The following is a 22,065-nucleotide window of genomic DNA, read 5'->3' on the forward strand; positions in this document are numbered from 1 at the left end:
AGTGCTGAAACTTTTCAGCCACTCGCCCTCAGTCACAGATCTGGGTGAAATCCATCATTGTTACTTAGGTCACTTCGCCACCTCGGGTCAGACCCAGCCATACTTAACAACAAAAGGGTTCCAGAGGGTCTAGAAAAATAGTGAATCAACCATGCAAGTCACCAAGAGGCATAACAACATACTAACTGACTCCCAACAATGGTACACCGGGACACCCTACCAAGGTAGCCATCAGTAAGAAGAGAAGTGAAGACCTCACCCCACCTGGCAGCAGCTCAGGAATGATGAGAAGCACCGCTCTAACTGTCGGTACTCCAGCGCCGGCTTCCGAACCGACTGGGGTTGAGGTCTTCACTTCTTACAAATCTGTGACTAACACACGACTTGTGAGAGCAAGACAACAAGTGACACCTAGGGATTTCAGGTGATCTCCATACTTGTCTTTACTTTTATGTTTTCACTGTTTTTTCTATTTCAAGTTTTGCAGTAGCAATCCATTTGTTGTGAGGTCCTGAGGAAAGCAAGGATAATTGTATCCATTATTTGCTGAAACATGTCGACCTGGTACCACCGATAGGCAGTTATTTTTCTAACCTGTCTTGGCAAACATTTTAAATTTGGTAGGGCGAGTATCACCCGAATAAAGCTGTTCTTTACTCCCCTTTCCAATTTTAATCGCACATTTTCACTTTTTTTCTTTTATGTTTAATCTTCCTTTTTGCACTGCACACTATCAGTCACCTGATGACTTACCACTTCACTTCCGAAGGAGGTGTATGACCATACCAAATTCTATTCCAGTCAAAGGAACCACTGTACCATCTTGGTTATCTTTGTTCATGCGAATAGTTTGTATATATCGATGGTCTACTTAAGGAATCCCAAATGATGAAGGGCGGTTCCGAGTGGTGACTGATGGGTACCTTGGATCATCTGGTAGGGTGTCCCGGTGTACCATTGTTGGGAGTCAGTTAGTATGTTGTTATGCCTCTTGGTGACTTGCATGGTTGATTCACTATTTCTCTAGACCCTCTGGAACCCTTTTGTTGTTAAGTGTAGCTTGGGAATGTTCCCAGAGCTGAGGTCTTTAAATATTCCCATGGGTCCCCAACCTGATCGGTATATCGTTGTTGCAGACCCAGCCATATGCAAACCAGGCTTGACCCTGTGTCTCATGGGAACAGTCCAGCAAAACTGCCAAATCAAGGCGAAATTGGTAACCAAAACAAATATTCAATCCAGAATATCACTACCACTATATAGCCACTGTAAGTAGAATAGATGTTACGAATAGTAGGTCTATACATTCCTATGTATATTTACCTAGACAATGTAGTGATATTGATATATTGTGGTTGCTGTATTTTTAGAGTTGGATGTATCAGCCATGATGTAGTGACACACAACCTACTGTTGGTCTTCGCTGAGCTCCTTGTTAATCTAAGTACTTCCTCCATAGTGTGGACCAGTATAGAGCAATGATCTCTCCTAGGTGCTTATATCTCACTGTCTATTATCAACATAGGATAAGACATGGACAGTGGTACTAGGATAATGAGTGTGTGGAGAAGATTAAAATACAGAGAATAGTGCTGGTTGTTAAGTGCATGGATCGGAGGAGTAAGGAGGGCAAAGCTACAATAGGTTAGGCAGCTGACTAATAAATCGACAGGTGAAAATTGATAAGGTTGGAGGAGAGGTGAACATTTTGCTCCACAAATTAAACATGATGCCCATGGCAGTCCTCCAAAATAAGACCGCTCTGATTTGCCAGAGGCTGCCATTGACATACAGCTGTGCCCCAGTATCACCTTTCTCAAGTGCATCCATTGTCTCAGTGAATGCCAATAAAATCTTAACTTAAACTGAACGAAGAAAAAATATATTTTTCCTCCTTTTTAATGGCTATTGTGTCTCCGTCATCCAATCAGGGCTCATCAAGAACCTTGGTGGGTTTTCATCACACATAACTTCCTGTGCCAATACCTTGGTTTCACATATACCCATACATAACCAATGGAGAAAGTGAAGGAAGTATCCAGGTGGGACCATCCGCACACTTACATTATAGCCACTAAAAAGATTGTACTAATGAAAATTGAAAGCAACATTTGCAATTTAAGATTCAAGATTGTAGATACACATATCCTTTGTTGTACTGTATAACCATACAAGGATATAAATATATCCCTCCAGTTGCATCAAGCACACTGATGCTTGTTTCCTGATCACTCGTGATCCTCAAGGCTCTGGTCTTACTCTGGAGCCCCTATATTGTGAATCTGAATCGATCTGTTGGATATTTTGTATACAGAAATAACTGTTTATGAATTTTGTTTAGTAGTGTAAATGCACACTCCTAGTTGTCATATTAATGTAATGGGCAGTGCTGATGATCACCTATTTGCTGTAAACATCCCACTGCCTTAGTTTAACCAACAAAAGCAAATTATTGAAAGGAAGCATTAGTTCGTTGATCATTTTCTTCTGCGAAGCTCCTCATCATTGCATTCAAATACATTTTACTGAAAGGCTTGTGTAGGTCTGCACTGCAATATGAGAGGAGAGTATCCCCATTAAAACATTTTAAAGTTGAGAACTGTATGCATGGTGATATGAATGTGGTTTGTTGGCCTTTTGAGGTGCTGGTGATGTGGCTGATCCATGAGCGTTGGGTGTGGTAGTTGTCTTATCGGTTGTATGTCCTGCTAACAACCTGCAAAAATATTCAGTGCAGGATATCGACTACAACTATATCATTAAGGAGAGTTCAAATATGTAAGAATAGATTGCCATTTTTTAAACAACAGACTTTGTGAGTGAGAACAATCAAAACATATGCCTTGCTTGGTTGTAGCCATGTGGCCAAATGTGCGAATGCCATGTTATTGGCAATTCAATGAGTAATAAATGATTCCTCGATTTTCAAGGACAGTGGCAATTCTTGGCACAAAGAATTCCCAACTCCCACAGGCCCCAGAGAACGGGTCTGACAACCAGGTGTTTTTATACTTATGGCCTAAATATGAGTTTTAAAGAAAAAACAATATCCCAAAAGGTATGAATGAAAAGGCAATTTATATTGCATGCACAAAGCATTACATGGATCAAAGAAAGGAGACACTTATTCACATAAATTAGTTTTCAAAATTAATTTGTTCTATTTTGATATTCAACAAGAAAAGGAGAACATTTTATATAGACATGATTATGTACAGCACAGAGTAAAATAATTCAAATGACAACCGACAAGACTTGGTGCTCAAAATATACAAGTGATATGTGGCGACGCAAGTGCAGGTGGCCAGTAAAAACAAAAAAAAAACTAAATATGAGTTTGGCGGTCCGAAGACCGTCAAACTCATGTTGGCGGTCTGACAACTTGAGCGGTCAGACCACCACGGCACCGCCACAACCACCAGGGGTCAGAGATCCCTGGCAGTGGTGTGGTGGTCTGAGGGCTACAATATTCTTGATGGTGCCCTGCGGCACCGCCAAGCATATTACAACTTTCCTCACTGCCAGCGGTCTAATGGATGTTCTTATTCCATGAAACTGAGGAAAAAAGAGAAGCCTATAGGGCCCCTCTCGGCCCTGTGCACAGTGGTGCAAGCAGGGGGGGCACATGTTTGTGCCACCCTGTTTGTTTGTGTAGCTCTTTTCACCCTGTGTGCATGCACCCCAGTTCCTGCACAGCATGGACTGCAGAGTTCATCCCGTGCAGGAGCTACCTTTGGTACTCCCATTGCGGTGCCCACTATCAGAGGCACCTCCCTAGGATGACCAAAGAAAAGCCCGCCAGACACGAGAAAATTCGTAGTCAAGCGGACGGGCAGTGCTCACGCGGCTTTAGCGGTGTGTAAGCAGGGTGCCAGTGTGGCAGCCCCACTCCCACAGTCTTAACCTCTACCGCGCTAGCGGGTTTTCCTGCTGTGCGCTGAAATTTGAAAATCGCGCATAACGTGACAAAGCCAGCTCGTCATGCGCCTAGCGCAGGTAACGCCCATGACGAGCTGGCTTTGTCATCAGCGCTGAAGGGGTTAATCGAGCCCTTATTCATCAATAGCTATATACCATTCACACTTTACCATAAGTAATAACTTTTACATAATAGCAAAGAAGGAACTTTAGTTAACCTCTCTAAAAGCAATGTCCATGAACAGCATGTGTTTGCAATGTATAGCAATCAGTTTGTGGTGTCATCTGGATAAACCGTATAAGATACGTGAGTAGGAGATGTGATCAGGTCCGACATGTCCTAGTCCACATACCAATGAAGCAGAACAAAGAGATGATGCAAGAGGCAGCTGCTGGGCGTCCTCATTGTGGCGTGCCTGTTTGCACCTTGACCAAAATCTGAACCAGTGGGTATGATTAGTAGCCACATTTGGCAGGTGACATCTGTGCTCATCTTTACCCAGTGATGTGAACTTCTGATAAGTTTGTGCTGCTATGAAATCAATGATAGTTCTTAAATATCGTGACTGTGGTAACGTATGCATAATGATAGACTTGCAGCGTGACCTGTCATCTTATGCTTGATCTGCCTACTGTAGAAAAATGGCACTTTGTTTCTAATTCAAATAAAAATGTTCATAGCAAAACTAAATATGGAATGCAGAGTGACTGCTGACAGGTTGCAAAATGTAAATGTGCACCGCTCATTTGACCTGATAACGCAATTATTTATTTACTTTGCACTTTCTCATATGTATGAACACTTTTAAGAGGTAGGGATTTCTGCACGACTGTACCTCACGTACTGTGGCTGTTAATGGATTTAGGAAAAGACAATTTGTCAAAAAATATTTTGTCTCATATTTTTTTTGTTTTAATGTTGATGTCGATTCAGATCTAAATCCCATTTTTTGTCTAAGCAGCAGTTATTGTAAGACTGCAATCCGACGTTACAACTTCCCACCAGCCATTTTGCATCCATTTTAAGGAAGTGCCCTTCTTAACACATTTACAATGAATATACTTTCCCGTGTTATTTCTCTTTTGAAATGGGGTTCTTCAAGAATGCTTGTGTGTTACCACAGAAATAACCCAACACCGAGCTGCAGGAGACGTCATTTGAAACATGCAGAATTAAAGACATGATTGTTTTGCCACAGGAGCTGCAATACAGTACACTACCATACAATACAAGTGCATAGTTGGTATGTGTTCTGCTGAGTGTAATGTACGTATTGTGCACAAACTATTGTATTCTAAGAGGCAGAACATTTTTCAGTAGAAATATCTTCCTGTGCCTCCATGTTGGACACAGTCATTCATGGTTTTAGAATGTGATTTCAAACAGTCTGCTGAATGTGTGCAGTTTTCTTTCTAGGGAAACCTCTGTATTTTTCTGAAGCATTGAGCTCAATTTGGACCAATACCCACGTGCATTATAATATTACGATAGCTATATACTAATCTTGAAGAACATACCAAACATTTGCCTTACTTTGCATAATATTTTTTAATTGTATTAATATAATTGTCCATGTCCAGTCTTACAGAGCTTGGTTCATTGACCCTTGAAATACTTCATTCTGTTTTGCTGTATAATTCCAGTGCCCACATGCTGTTTTTTTCACCCGATTGTCATTTTGTTCCGCCATGACTATGTACCTGTTAGGCACAATATCACATCCTAAGCGCTGATTTTAAGGGATGTGTCGGATTGTTTTTGCTACATCTAGTTTACCCATACACAGTTTGTCATTTTGTGTTTTTGTCATTCCTCTACTTAACTTTTTTTTTTTAGTAAATAAGAATTAATAGCATAAAAAAACTAAAATATGGAAGAGTAAAAAATGGGCCGAGAGCTTGAAAAAAAGCATCTCTACTACATATCACCTATTACATGGAACAAGGATACCTGTCCTTTGGAAACACCAAAGAAGCCACAAACTCATGACATCTGGGTCACCATGTTGCTCTTGATTATTGTTAATCTGGATTGTCTTAGATCTCATAGCTTGTTTTCACAGTAGGTTAGCCTGAACTAGTTTGGTATGCTTTCCTCTTCTCCTGCTATTTCTCATATCTTGTTCATGCCTCTTGATTGCAGCCAGTGAAACCTATAATGAATTCCACCCCATGTTCTTCACTCACGACCGATCCTTCGAGGAGTTTTTCTGCATATGTATCCAGCTGTTGAACAAGACATGGAAGGAAATGCGAGCAACCTCAGAAGACTTTAACAAGGTAGGAGTGCCATGGGCCAATACTAATGTTTGGAACATAAGATGCAGCTGCAAGGATAGTTATTGTGTCTACTTGGTCTAGGGTTCACTTTGATCAAGGTCGTCTATAAGCACTTCGTCGTACTACAAGGTGTTCCAGGTGTTGCTTTGGTTTGATTTAGTAATGTTCTCAACAATCACCCTTTGTTATGTTTGTGAGCAGTCTCTCATTGGTGAGGTATCTGCTATGGCTTAGCAAACCATTTTCAATTGCTACGTATGAGGAATTTGATGCAATATCTACTTAGCAGGTATAGACCTTAATAAACCGCGTGAAAAGCTGTTGTAAGGATCCCATGTGCCTGAGCTTAGATTTCCACAGCTTTCTTACCTCCTGGATTTTTAGGGAACGTTGTTGCCAACCATGCTTATTCCTCAAACACTTGTCATTGGTGAGGTTACCTCATGCATGATTGTTCTCAACACTATATTTACATTTGATCTTGGGCATGCCTTCGTGTTGCTGAGGTGCTTATAGGACATACTTGAACATCATTACATATTTGATGATTACGTTGAAATTAATAGTTCAGAAGGTTTGTTTCTACAGAAGTTAACAAAACATTTACACTGAGGGGCTGTGCAGTGAGCATATTTTTAAACCATTTTATGTTTAACATTTTATGTATTTGTGATTTAATAACTGTGTACATTGAATTAATTTTAAAGAAATTAAATGATTCTAGAAGATATATTAAAGGCAGTGAACTGATATTGCTAGCCGGGAACAGAAAATGGTTGAAAAACATACCTACAAAGTCATGTTACGCGGTTCCAACTAGAAAAGGTAAGATTGCGTATTAGGACAACAGGACATCAGAGTGCAGGGACTCTGTCCATCTACACCATTAGAGACTGTTGGCCCAATTCCCAGCAAGCTCACTGTGCCTCACCCAAATCCCTAGCCTTCCTGGAGTGGCAGGTGATTTTGGCAACCTCTAACATGACACTGTGATCCCCAAGGCAATCCTGGAAGCAGATCTTATCCCTTTTATTATTTACTTAATCATGCCCATGGTAAACACAAGGAAAGATACACATGAAGTTTTCAAAACATTTATTGAAACAATCGTAATCCTGCATAGAAAGAGAGAGTTGCGATAACCTTCCAGATAAAACAAAGCAATGTAATCAGCATTATGAACATGGTGAAGAGAATGAATAGTCCACTCATGACAGCCAGATTTTTATATATATATATATATATATATAAATAAAAAAATAAAAATATATATATATATATATATATATATATATATCACTCGCAAACCGTCCTGTCGCAGAGGGAGCACTTAGAAGCTGGTGCTGGAGTCAGGACCAGGACGGGGTCCCGAAATTTATTTTTCACAAAATAAGGAACCAGCACTCCGCCCGTTAGTATCAGTAGATTTATTAACACACTGCTAACAGCCTACGCGTTTCGAACCAACAGGTTCCTTCTCACGGCAGTGTTACACAGTTGTCCTTCTTTACTTTTTCATTTTAAAGATGTGCACAAAGAAGTGCATTATGGGACATGCAGTTTCTAAGCAGAGCTATTTGAAATCAAACATGTTATTATTTCACATATTAAAGTATACTGAGCATTAACTGATTTGTAATCTCATTAATTGCATATGTTATATTAGTCTCTGCATTTTAAGACAAACATGATGATATAGTGTCTGTTTGTTTGGAGGCTTAGTGCCCAAGTTTATCAAGCATGTCCCATTTTCTCCATTGCGGTGAGAAGGCAGTGATTACGATTAGACACTCACTGGAATACTCTCAATCCTCTTTCTATGATCTAATTCATTGTTTTTGTGTGTCAGATCTCAATATCTAGGGATGAGTGCCCTTGCCACTGCCAATTATTCTCACCAAAAATCAAGTTGCCCCGATCCAATAATAATAAAACTGATGACAGTAGTCCAATATTCCACAAAATTGTAAATCATATCTTAATTTCTATCTACTATTTAGCAGTCTAAATTCAACGGTCATGTTCAAGGATTGCATGCAATTAAAGATGGAAATAAAGTTCTTCATCCCCATTTAATCCTGCAGGCTGCTTTGTTTTGAAGCGCATGATTAATTTTGATTCAAGTCTTCTTAACTTGAGTTTTCTGTTACCTCCACGTTCGTGCTGCTGAATGGTCGCTAGTCCAAAATACTGGACATCCTTCCATGTTTTGTCTTCATGAGTTGTTAGATGTTTCGCCATTGCATATGCATGATCTCTCTTTTCTATTGCACGAATGTGCTCCAAAATTCTTTTCTTTAGAGAACAAGTAGTGCTCCCAATGTACCTTTTGCCACAGTAGCATTGTAGCATGTAAACTACGAAGCTGGTCTCACAGGTTATGTGTTCTCTAATTAGAAATGTTTTTCCTGCAGGATCTTTGATGTTATTCATGGTTTTCCCTATCTTGCATGCCTTGCAAATATAGCATTTCACAAATCCCTTTTTCCTGTCAGTGAACCAGTTACTTGTTCTTTGGTTTTCAAAATGACTATGCACCAAATGGTCGGAGAGATTGGGGGCTCTCCTATGTGTTATCAGTGGTCGTTCTCCAACATTTTTTCCTATGTCCGGATCCCTTTGGATCAGGTGCCAGTACTTGCTCATTATTTTTTGTATTTTGTAGCTTTCTTTAGTGTACGTAATGATCATTCTCGGAGGATCAGGTATGGGATTGGTCTCATTGCTGTTCTCTTTGTTCTCCTTGTCGGGTTTAAATAACAATGTCTCAGCTCTTGTTTTGTTCCTTGCTTTCATTTCTCCATTCACAATATCATGGTAATTGTATCCACGTTGAAGAAATCTCTCCCTTGTGTCATCAAAGTTTTTCTCCATTTCACTCTGCTCCGAACAATTTCTTCTCATTCGCAACAGTTCCCCATATGGGATGCTTTTCTTGAGTTTCCCTGGGTGAAAACTATGTCCGTGTAGTATGCTGTTAGTGGCCGTCTTTTTCCTGTGTACTGTTGTTTGTATTTGATCATTATGTACGTATACTTTGATGTCCAGTAAGTCCACTTCTTTGTTGCTGATGACATGGGTGAATTTTAGGCCTACTTCATTGTTATTGAGTTCATTGAAGAATGATTGAAATTCTGATTTGGTCCCCCTCCATAGTAGAAAAAGATCGTCAATGAAGCGTAACCATAACACCACTTTGGCCATGTGATGATCGTTTTCTTCTCTCCAAGCTATGCTCCTCTCCCACCAACCCATCATGAGGTTAGCATAGCTTGGAGAGAAGGAAACTCCCATTGCGGTACCGCACTTTTGCATGTATATCTGGCTGTCAAATAGGAAAACATTATTGTGAAGACAGAGTTTGATCATGTCTATCAACATCTTGGAGTAAATACCAAAAGTTCAACGACGGACCCTTCCTAATGTCAGCACCTGGCTATTTATCGCCCCCAATTGATAATTAGCCCCAAGATAACTAGAGGGGAGTGTGTGCACACTGCCTAGCACCCATCGTTACTGTGCTGATTCCTAACGGAATTATATACAAGTTAAACCACTGCAAAGGTGCACCACAACAAGAAATTGAGCAAATTACAATGCTATTAATAAGCATGAATAAAAACGTTTTGCAAATGACAGGATGTTGTTAATCTTCAAATGATCTTTATTTTCAGTGTATTCAAAACAACAATGTACAGCCGACGCGTTTCGTCCCAAGCTGGGACTTCTTCAGGGCTGTCGGTAAAAACATACAAACAAGTGATACTAGCTACGTTAAGTGATAAACAATTTGACAATAACACAATTTACAAAACAGTTATTTTTTAAGAAAAAAACAACACATGTTAAAACACGGACCTAGGAGCTTGTACAAACAAATGACCTCAATCCTCAGAGAACATGGTGAGAAAGAGGCTTCCGTCTTGGATATCAACAACTATGTACAATGGAGGATATATTTACAGAATTTAAAAAAGATTTCTTAGTTAGGCAAAGGGAGAATGCCTATAGGGGAAATAACAGATCAATGTTCATGTATTGATGGACTATTTTATACAAGTAAATCTATGTACAATATAAACAGTTTGTGGAGATGATCACCGAAAGTAGGTAATTGCACATTGGTAGGGAAAACAAAACTTGATAGATAATCATAATAACATTCAAGAAGTCATTGACCAAAGGCAGAAATTTCTCATGTCTGACCAGGTCCTACATGGTGTGTGAGGGCTGAGAGGAGTGGGCAACCCCCTCCCCCTACCTCTCCCCCTCTTCCTCCTACAAAGTTAACCCCGCCAGAAGGTCATACAGGGCTCAAAAAGCAAACCGAGGTGAAAATATGTCTGAGCTCTAATGTTCATATGAGAACCGCAATAGGAATTGCTCTCTGCCTTGAAAAGCATCCGGACAGGTTTAATCATATCAAAAACCCGTCTCACACAAGCAAGTCTATGCATTATATCTAATTACCTTTTGTAAATGTGAGCTGTCCCATAAGGAGTGAGGATATGACGAGATTAGAATGCCTTGGCCACGTATTCACAGATTCAGTCATCCAATATGTATGAATTGATGTATAGAAAATCTGATGTATCCTTTTCTCAATCGGTATGGAACAAACCAGGTTGTACCTCCAAGTGACATAGAATGGGAAAAGAAATATAATCAGATTTGGCAAGATACGAAATGAAAGACAGAATAGGAGACTCCTATGCTTAGACATATCTAATTAGGACATTAACTTAACTTACTATATATCTATTTGTTAGGCCGGGACTTGGTCAGGTTAGAATCCTGAGTTTAGGAGATAAGAACTCCTCAAGAATTCATGTGTTTGAACATCATATACATGTTCTGAAAAACATATAAGCGAAAATAAATGAATAGATGGCAAAAAATAAATAAAGCCTGAGATTAAGATATAAAGACAGAGAAGCTGTCACAAGAAAAATTACCTGAAATAATTATCAAGGAAACCAAGGACAAGCAAATCCTATAAGTTCCCAGAAGGAGGAGGTGGGCACTGTATTCCAGTAGGCCTGCCAAGTAAAAAATAAATGTAGAAAATATTTGTTGTCATCCTGTAACTTCTTTGGATATCATGAGAAAAATCACTATGCTAAGGCTATCTCTATGTGCTTAAGTAGTCCTGCCCATAGACATTAATAACCTCCCAATTTTCCATGTGTGGAAACTTGATTGTATGAGCAGATAGTGTCCCGTATGTCCGTCCCCATAAGCTAATGTGGATATGTCCTTTTCCACTAAGCAATAAGTAATTTGCATAAGTGGGGGTTTAGAAATATAGGCCCCAGAGGGCAAATCGCCCAAAATTAGATTTAGGCCTAGAATATAAGGTTCCTGACTCTGAGCAGTGCTTCACCTTACTTTTTTACTGCAACATGAGCCCACAAGCAGTATTGAGTCTAGTAATATTGATTTGAGCAAGGTGGACACTAAAAAAGAAGTTATTCTAAGTTTTTATAAGGCTGAATCAAAAGGCAAACAAAACAACCTATCTTAACCTATCAGTCTTACCGCTTGTGTTAGAAGCAGCCGGCTCCCATCCACCAGACCTCCGTCCCGTCGAAACACCCGTGAAATCGCTGTGTTTAATCCTTCTCATAGCTACACCGGTTTATATACCGGTACTGATTCGTTTGAAATGCTCTCAGCTGTGAAGTTCCCGCCAGAAAAGAGCCATCGCCTCCCAATAGAAAAGCGGCGGCCATCTTGTAGTGTGTCTCAAGTTGTTTGGCAACATGCAGAACAAGTGTAAGAACGTCACCCCTATTTACGATTTCATTGTTTGAAAGGTAATCCTAACCATTTGCACATTTGAACGCAAATAGATTTAGGTCGAACGGCCAAAAAAGGAAAATTTATCGTTTTTTCTAAAAGATGGTAATTCAAAACCGGAAAAGATACTCAGGGCCCCTTTATTATTGATTTTACTTGTTGTACCTGTCACAGATTAAAAAACAAGGAAGTCTAGGCACATAATAAAGTCGGTATTTGCAAACGCGACGTATTTAAGGGGGCGGAGTCCCGAGGTGTACGGCAAAGTGTGCCAAAGTTGTAGTTAACGCAGCGGCCATCTTAGCCTAGGGTTTTTAAACCGGATAATATAGTAAAAAAACCCGAGGCCTGTGGCGAAATATATTGAATTCAATAGGGTTTACACAGCGGTATAAAAAATAATGGCAAATGATATTATGCCAGTGTCCATATTTTTATATGATCCAATCCCTACTGGAACATACGTCCCAAATGCCCCATGCAAAAAAAGCGGTGTAAGGCGAAGTGTGCATGTGGTGAGGTATATTAAATTTATTGGGGTGTTGTTGGCGGAATTTGTATGGCAAATAATTTTATAATGTTATTATGCCAGTGTACATATTTTTTTGAGAACAAATAACCACTAGAACATAAAACCCGAGTACTCCATACAAAACGGCGGTATAAGGCAAAGTGTGCCATGAATGTGGTCAAAGCGGCGGCCATCTTAGCCTCAGTTTTTTTAGGCAAAATGATATGATAAAACGCCCGAATCCTGTGATTACATCTACTAAATCAGTTGTGGTTTCCTCAAAGAAATTTGTAGGGTAAATAATGTTAATAAACCAGTGTGCATATTTTTTGTTTGGACCATTCTCCCCTCTAACATCTGATTTAACCTGAATATCACATGCAAAATTGTAATTTCGATCCATCAAAAGGTCCCTGTATTAATGGTTATACCATTTTGGCATTACAGAAAATAATGTTACTAAGGGCACTGAGTAAACTAGAATTTCCGAAAATATGATGTGTAAATTAAGGGAGGAGTCCCGAACTGTAAGGTGGAGGGCGTCATCGGGAGGTCGTTGTAAATCATGCCATAACACAGCGGCCATCATTGCCTCTGTCCTTATGCAAAAAGTTTAAAGCAAAAGGACCCGAAGTCTTGGACAATTGTCATTAGATTTAGCGTATTCCTAAATCGAATTTGTAAGTTCACCATTGTTGACTCAACCTTGGAAAAAATAACAATAAATGTTCCACCAACTTAGATGTATATGACCCATTGAGCCATATTAGTCCTTATAACATTTAAGAAGCTGAAGAGGAGAATAGAAGGAAAAAGCGAAAGAAGAGGAATGGGAATGTGTAGGGTTGAGAAGCGAGTGTATGTATAAAAGGTGTGAGGGATAACACCTATATACAACACCTGCCCAGATTGCTACTACATCAATACACATCCATATAGAATAATGGTATATTTTTGTCAAGTCTCATTTTGAGAGTCTAATACCGTGCCTTGTCCCTTCCAAACAAGGAAAGTTCTTTGCAGAGAGCAACCCCCACGGCGGACCTCACTAGGTCATACAGTTGGATATACAGTAGTGCAGTGTATATTAAAAGGGGTCCAGAAAACGAAGCACAGGCTTATGCTAGGAAGTGGTGTAACTCATCCTCGGTGTTATGACCGAGTTCAATACAGCGTAGTCTACATATCCAGCCTGCTTCTCGTTTTCTCAGGGCTAGTTCCCTATCACCTCCCCTTGGATGGGCGGGTTGGTGATCAATGCCTATGAACCACATGTCCTCTGTGTCCTTATGATGTTGCTGCATATGAAAAGTCATGGGATGTCTCATATCCCCATTGCGTCTTGCACGGACATGTTCCTGAATCCGGATCTTAAGAGCTCTCTTGGTACTGCCCACATATATTTTATTGCAACCACATCCCAATATGTAAACTACATATTTGGTGTTGCAATTGATCAGGGAATCTATTGTGTAGCTTTTGTTGCTGTTAAAGCAGAAATCCTTGGTCCTATTTCTCCCCAGGGCGCACATATTGCAGTCACTGCAGGTAAAGAAACCCTTTGTGTAGGGCAACAGCCAATTTGGCCTCTTGTTAGATTCTATATAGCTTGGACACAGTATATTCCGGAGGTTTTTACCTCTCCTGTAGCATATTTTGGGTGTCCCAGAAATCAGTCCTTCTAAGCTTGGTATATCAGCTATATAGTGCCAATTTTTCTTAAGTATGTTAAAAATTTTGCCACTTTGGTCTGAATACTGCGTACTAAACGCGGGGGGTCTGCTATAGTTCGTGCATTTGATTTTAGTTGCTAGCGTGCTCTGCCTGGTCGTTTTAAGGACTTTTTTGTTCGCTCTCCCAAGAGTAACCTTTGGATAGCCTCTTGCAAGGAACCTTTGTTCTGTTTCATGAATGTTTTTCTTAAACAACTCCTCCGTGCTGCAATTTCGGCGCATACGGATCATTTCACCATAGGGGATATTTTCGATTACATGTCGAGGGTGGGCACTTTCATAGTGCAAGATACTGTTGCAGGCAGTGGCCTTTCGGTGAGTACAGCTTTGGATCTTATTATCTTCTATAAACAGCTTGACATCCAAGAAATCAACAGCATCCTGACTATGTATCATGGTGAAACGGACATTAAATGGATTATCATTAAGATAACCGAAGTAATCCATTAAATCTGGGGTAGGTCCATCCCAGATCATTATCACATCATCGATGTACCTACCCCAGAAAATTATGTTATTCATCCATTTTGCCGAGTGACGACCCCAAGCATGCTCCCGCTCAAACCAACCCATGAAAAGGCCGGCGTAAGCGGGAGCAAACTTGGAACCCATCGCTGTCCCTTGCGTTTGATGGTACCATTTGGAATCGTTGAGGAAAAAGTTTTTTGATAGTATAATTTCAGTCATTTCGAGGAGAACACCATTATGCAGCAGATGGTCCGCTGTCCTTTTCTCCAAAAAAGATTCTAGGGCTCTCAACCCGAACTCCTTCTTTATACAAGTATAGAGCCCAATCACGTCAAGTGTGACAAACTGGAGAGTGTCTGTCCACACGAAACCCTCCAATTTGGCAAGAATGTCCTTGGTGTCCCTTAAGTATGCCGGCGGGAACTTCACAGCTGAGAGCATTTCAAACGAATCAGTACCGGTATATAAACCGGTGTAGCTATGAGAAGGATTAAACACAGCGATTTCACGGGTGTTTCGACGGGACGGAGGTCTGGTGGATGGGAGCCGGCTGCTTCTAACACAAGCGGTAAGACTGATAGGTTAAGATAGGTTGTTTTGTTTGCCTTTTGATTCAGCCTTATAAAAACTTAGAATAACTTCTTTTTTAGTGTCCACCTTGCTCAAATCAATATCACTAGACTCAATACTGCTTGTGGGCTCATGTTGCAGTAAAAAAGTAAGGTGAAGCACTGCTCAGAGTCAGGAACCTTATATTCTAGGCCTAAATCTAATTTTGGGCGATTTGCCCTCTGGGGCCTATATTTCTAAACCCCCACTTATGCAAATTACTTATTGCTTAGTGGAAAAGGACATATCCACATTAGCTTATGGGGATGGACATAGGGGACACTATCTGCTCATACAATCAAGTTTCCACACATGGAAAATTGGGAGGTTATTAATGTCTATGGGCAGGACTACTTAAGCACATAGAGATAGCCTTAGCATAGTGATTTTTCTCATGATATCCAAAGAAGTTACAGGATGACAACAAATATTTTCTACATTTATTTTTTACTTGGCAGGCCTACTGGAATACAGTGCCCACCTCCTCCTTCTGGGAACTTATAGGATTTGCTTGTCCTTGGTTTCCTTGATAATTATTTCAGGTAATTTTTCTTGTGACAGCTTCTCTGTCTTTATATCTTAATCTCAGGCTTTATTTATTTTTTGCCATCTATTCATTTATTTTCGCTTATATGTTTTTCAGAACATGTATATGATGTTCAAACACATGAATTCTTGAGGAGTTCTTATCTCCTAAACTCAGGATTCTAACCTGACCAAGTCCCGGCCTAACAAATAGATATATAGTAAGTTAAGTTAATGTCCTAATTAGATATGTCTAAGCATAGGAGTCTCCTATTCTGTCTTTCATTTCGTATCTTGCCAAATCTGATTATATTTCTTTTCCCATTCTATGTCACTTGGAGGTACAACCTGGTTTGTTCCATACCGATTGAGAAAAGGATACATCAGATTTTCTATACATCAATTCATACATATTGGATGACTGAATCTGTGAATACGTGGCCAAGGCATTCTAATCTCGTCATATCCTCACTCCTTATGGGACAGCTCACATTTACAAAAGGTAATTAGATATAATGCATAGACTTGCTTGTGTGAGACGGGTTTTTGATATGATTAAACCTGTCCGGATGCTTTTCAAGGCAGAGAGCAATTCCTATTGCGGTTCTCATATGAACATTAGAGCTCAGACATATTTTCACCTCGGTTTGCTTTTTGAGCCCTGTATGACCTTCTGGCGGGGTTAACTTTGTAGGAGGAAGAGGGGGAGAGGTAGGGGGAGGGGGTTGCCCACTCCTCTCAGCCCTCACACACCATGTAGGACCTGGTCAGACATGAGAAATTTCTGCCTTTGGTCAATGACTTCTCGAATGTTATTATGATTATCTATCAAGTTTTGTTTTCCCTACCAATGTGCAATTACCTACTTTCGGTGATCATCTCCACAAACTGTTTATATTGTACATAGATTTACTTGTATAAAATAGTCCATCAATACATGAACATTGATCTGTTATTTCCCCTATAGGCATTCTCCCTTTGCCTAACTAAGAAATCTTTTTTAAATTCTGTAAATATATCCTCCATTGTACATAGTTGTTGATATCCAAGACGGAAGCCTCTTTCTCACCATGTTCTCTGAGGATTGAGGTCATTTGTTTGTACAAGCTCCTAGGTCCGTGTTTTAACATGTGTTGTTTTTTTCTTAAAAAATAACTGTTTTGTAAATTGTGTTATTGTCAAATTGTTTATCACTTAACGTAGCTAGTATAGTAATCACTTGTTTGTATGTTTTTACCGACAGCCCTGAAGAAGTCCCAGCTTGGGACGAAACGCGTCGGCTGTACATTGTTGTTTTGAATACACTGAAAATAAAGATCATTTGAAGATTAACAACATCCTGTCATTTGCAAAACGTTTTTATTCATGCTTATTAATAGCATTGTAATTTGCTCAATTTCTTGTTGTGGTGCACCTTTGCAGTGGTTTAACCAACATCTTGGAGTGTTCGCGTTCTTTCACCGGTCGTTGCTGTAAGAAGTGTTGCATAGCTTTTATGCCTATTTCATGTTCTATTGATGTATAAAGTGAGACGACATCAATTGTCACTAAATAGTAGGTAGATTGCCATTGTGTGTTCATTAAATGCGCAGAAAATCCCCAGTATCTTTGATGTACGAACTGAGAGTGGGTAATATAGGTGATAAAAAGTGATCAACATATAGTGATACATGTTCATACAGACTGCCACAGCTGGAGATGATGGGTCTCCCTGGAGGTTTATTCAGAGTCTTGTGAATCTTTGGAAGAAAGTATATGGTAGGCGTTATTGGATATTCTACCATGAGGAACTTAATTTCATCTTCATTTATCAATCCTTCTGCTTTCCAAGCAAGTAGTTTGACGCCTAGTTCGTTTTTGAACCTTGGTGTTGGATCCTTAGTTAGACGCTCATAATTTTTTGTGTTACCCAATTGCCGCATTGCTTCCTCCACATAGTCAGATTTTTCCATAATTACTATGTTCCCACCCTTGTCGGCTGGTTTTATCTCAATTGTTGTGTTCGCTTTCAAGGATTGTATAGCAATGCGTTCCATTTTGGTTAGATTCTCTTTTTTGATATCCTCTGTTTGTTTGAGATTATCTAAGTCTGCCAACACTAGTTCGTAGAATGTATCAATTTTGTTTCCTGGATTCATTATTGGACAAAATTTCGATTTGTTCTTGAATTGTGTGGCTCTCCTTTTATCTGTAATTACATCCATTTCCTTCAATATATGTGTGTCAGTTATTTGAGAAGAGGACAGTTCATTTGCTAATTCATATGCCGTGCGTAGATATGGTATTTCACTAGTGATAAATTCACATGTTGAATTGTCTGTTCCTGTATCTTGTGGATTCAAAGTAGTATCGCTTGTTGTTTTGGGATGAGGATATTTTTTGAAATGCTTTCGAAGTTTCAATTTCCTCACATACTTGTAGAGGTCAATTTTGGTTTCAACGATATCTTGGTTATTTAAACCCGACAAGGAGAACAAAGAGAACAGCAATGAGACCAATCCCATACCTGATCCTCAGAGAATGATCATTACGTACACTAAAGAAAGCTACAAAATACAAAAAATAATGAGCAAGTACTGGCACCTGATCCAAAGGGATCCGGACATAGGAAAAAATGTTGGAGAACGACCACTGATAACACATAGGAGAGCCCCCAATCTCTCCGACCATTTGGTGCATAGTCATTTTGAAAACCAAAGAACAAGTAACTGGTTAACTGACAGGAAAAAGGGATTTGTGAAATGCTATACTTGCAAGGCATGCAAGATAGGGAAAACCATGAATAACATCAAAGATCCTGCAGGAAAAACATTTCTAATTAGAGAACACATAACCTGTGAGACAAGCTTCGTAGTTTACATGCTACAATGCTACTGTGGCAAAAGGTACATTGGGAGCACTACTTGTTCTCTAAAGAAAAGAATTTTGGAGCACATTCGTGCAATAGAAAAGAGAGATCATGCATATGCAATGGCGAAACATCTAACAACTCATGAAGACAAAACATGGAAGGATGTCCAGTATTTTGGACTAGCGACCATTCAGCAGCACGAACGTGGAGGTAACAGAAAACTCAAGTTAAGAAGACTTGAATCAAAATTAATCATGCGCTTCAAAACAAAGCAGCCTGCAGGATTAAATGGGGATGAAGAACTTTATTTCCATCTTTAATTGCATGCAATCCTTGAACATGACCGTTGAATTTAGACTGCTAAATAGTAGATAGAAATTAAGATATGATTTACAATTTTGTGGAATATTGGACTACTGTCATCAGTTTTATTATTATTGGATCGGGGCAACTTGATTTTTGGTGAGAATAATTGGCAGTGGCAAGGGCACTCAGCCCTAGATATTGAGATCTGACACACAAATACAATGAATTAGATCATAGAAAGAGGATTGAGAGTATTCCAGTGAGTGTCTAATCGTAATCACTGCCTTCTCACCGCAATGGAGAAAGTGGGACATGCTTGATAAACTTGGGCACTAAGCCTCCAAACAAACAGACACTATATCATCATGTTTGTCTTAAAATGCAGAGACTAATATAACATATGCAATTAATGAGATTACAAATCAGTTAATGCTCAGTATACTTTAATATGTGAAATAATAACATGTTTGATTTCAAATAGCTCTGCTTAGAAACTGCATGTCCCATAATGCACTTCTTTGTGCACATCTTTAAAATGAAAAAGTAAAGGACAACTGTGTAACACTGCCGTGAGAAGGAACCTGTTGGTTCGAAACGCGTAGGCTGTTAGCAGTGTGTTAATAAATCTACTGATACTAACGGGCGGAGTGCTGGTTCCTTATTTTGTGGAAAAAAAAAAAAAAAAAATATATATATATATATATATATATATATATATATATATATATATATCTCCCCAAAACTAAGTTTGCCTTGAAGAAAGAGGGGCCCACTAGCAAGGTAAAGGTTTCAGCTTTTAATTCTTTGTCAGGAGCGCAGCTTGCGAAATGGATGCAAAAACAGCAAATTCAATGAAAAGTCAGCCTGACGCGTTTCGTATTGCTACTTCTTCAGAGGCACTGACTCGAGCTTCAAGGCAGGCATTATTTAGGCAAAACCACGGCACAAGTACCCGCCCAGGTGGGCGTTGCCGGTCGCAGGGCTTCATGGTACCTGTAGTGTAATGTCCTGTCTTCCTTCAGTGAGTGGTCTGCCTTGGAGCACACTGTTGATGAAGAGGTGAGACCACAGTGGGGTATGCAGAGTCACATCACAACTCCGCAGCTGTCCATTATCCCCAACAAACGCTCCTTGCGCCCAAATCGGTGGTGTTGTTAGGCGTCTCCGTGGGGGGCTGAAACAGGCCCAGGGCTGACCTCTGCGGCTCAGGCACACCACTGAAATATCCAAAACTAAGTTTGCCTGGAAGAAAGAGGGGCCCACGAGCAAGGTAAAGGTTTCAGCTTTTAATTCTTTGTCAGTGGGGCAGCTTGCGAAATGGATGCGAAAACAGCAAATTCAATGAAAAGTCAGCCTTTTTCGTATTGCTACTTCTTCAGAGGCACTGACTCGAGCTTCAAGGCAGGCATTATTTAGGCAAAACCACGGCGTTAGTCCTGGGGCTGTCCCAGCCCACCACGGAGACGCTTCACAACGCCACCGGTATGGAAGCAAGGAGCTATTGTGGGAAGGCTATGGACAACGGCGATATTGAGATGTGATGAAGCACACCCCACTGTGGTTTAATTTTAATATGAGGGCTCCGAGGCTGGCAACTCACTAGAGAAGGATAGGACACTACATATACCATGAGGCCATGTGTTGGGCCACGCCCACTGAGGCGGGAGTTAAATTGCTGTGTAGCTGCCTGGAAAATGTTCGCCTGGGAGTATTTGAGTCAGTGCCTCTGAAGAAGTTAGAAAACGAAACGCGTCAGGCTGACTTTCTGAAGCTGCTGCTGTATTTGCATCCATTTCGCAAGCTGCTTTCTACAATGAATAAAAGCTGAATTCCTTACCTTGCTCGTGGGCTCCTCTACTTTGCAGGCAAACTTTGTGTTTGGATATATATATATATCTATATCTATATATATATATATCTATATATATCTATATATATATATATATATATATATATATATATATATATATATATATATATATATATAGATATATATATGTAGATATATATATATATATATATATATATATATATATATATATCCCAGTCATCCATCCAACTCCAAGGAGAAAGTGGCACGTACTCATGGTCGGTGAGTATAAGGCTAATTTATTAATCCAAGTCTGAACAAAACCTTCAATACATCTTAAAAAGGTCAAGTGCCTACTGCAACACATCAAATAAATTAAATAGCAGCATAATGCAAAGTTACCCTGTTGTAACAGTAGAGACGTTGGGAATACGTTCTCAGCCTGGGGAAAAAGCATATAAGAATAGCATTCCTAAGTAAATTGGAAATTAATAATGGTACGACACCAAAGCTCTCAAAAACGTGCAGCCCAACCAATTTCTCTTCAAAATAAAACATACTTTAAAAGACGTGCTCATTGATACTTTCATGGAAGTCAGAAACCCACATTGTTGCCACATTAAGAAAAAGAAATACATTTCCCCAAATAGCAAATGCGGCGAGCAAAACAGAACATTGCTTTGATTACAGTTTATATACACCTTATGGAACACATTAAGGAGATAAGTCTTCCGAGAAATCCACGGGGCTCAGCTTGCACCAACTGAGTGCACTTACGACCTGCATGTCAGCCTCTGGACAGTTTCTACAAGCTGATAGAACCACAAGTTCCAGAATCCCCTTCACTGGAATTATGAATTCAAAATCCGTGCATTAATTGCTGCAACAGTTCCGAGTATAAAAAGAACCTGTAACCTAGTCCGTGTCTGAATTATGTTCCATTATAAGGCCGCAACCTTAATGTCTTAAAGGAAATGTGGGCCAAAGCTTTCCGATTTCATGTGAAAAGAACACGCTGATATGATGAAGTAATGTATATATATATATTACCACTCCTATTGTGAGGCCATAGTGGGTGCATCCGCTGCCTGATCTTGTAGGTTAGCCTGAGACACCATACCTGAATGGCATGGGCTGAAGTTGGATTGGCAATCCCACTCTGCAGGATCAGGATGGAAGATCAGCGTTAGCAGAGCTGCATGTCGAACACTGCACTGCACAGTCATGGCTGGAATGCCCCTCTGACCCATAAAGG

At 39.8% G+C, this 22,065-nt stretch overlaps 1 protein-coding gene across 2 annotated transcripts in view; it reads left to right on the plus strand.

Annotated features, from left to right (window-relative positions):
• ELMO1 (engulfment and cell motility 1) overlaps positions 1 to 22,065 on the plus strand; it is a 1,412,865-nt gene that overhangs the window by 1,039,648 nt on the left and 351,152 nt on the right. For both annotated transcript variants that reach the window (XM_078688215.1, XM_078688216.1), the window contains one exon: positions 6,062 to 6,198. In XM_078688215.1, coding sequence (XP_078544341.1) covers positions 6,062 to 6,198 — 137 coding nt within the window. The remainder of the gene's footprint in view (positions 1 to 6,061; positions 6,199 to 22,065) is intronic.

Source organism: Lissotriton helveticus, chromosome 4_1, assembly GCF_964261635.1.
Source record: "Lissotriton helveticus chromosome 4_1, aLisHel1.1, whole genome shotgun sequence".
Classification (NCBI taxonomy): Eukaryota; Metazoa; Chordata; class Amphibia; order Caudata; family Salamandridae; genus Lissotriton; species Lissotriton helveticus.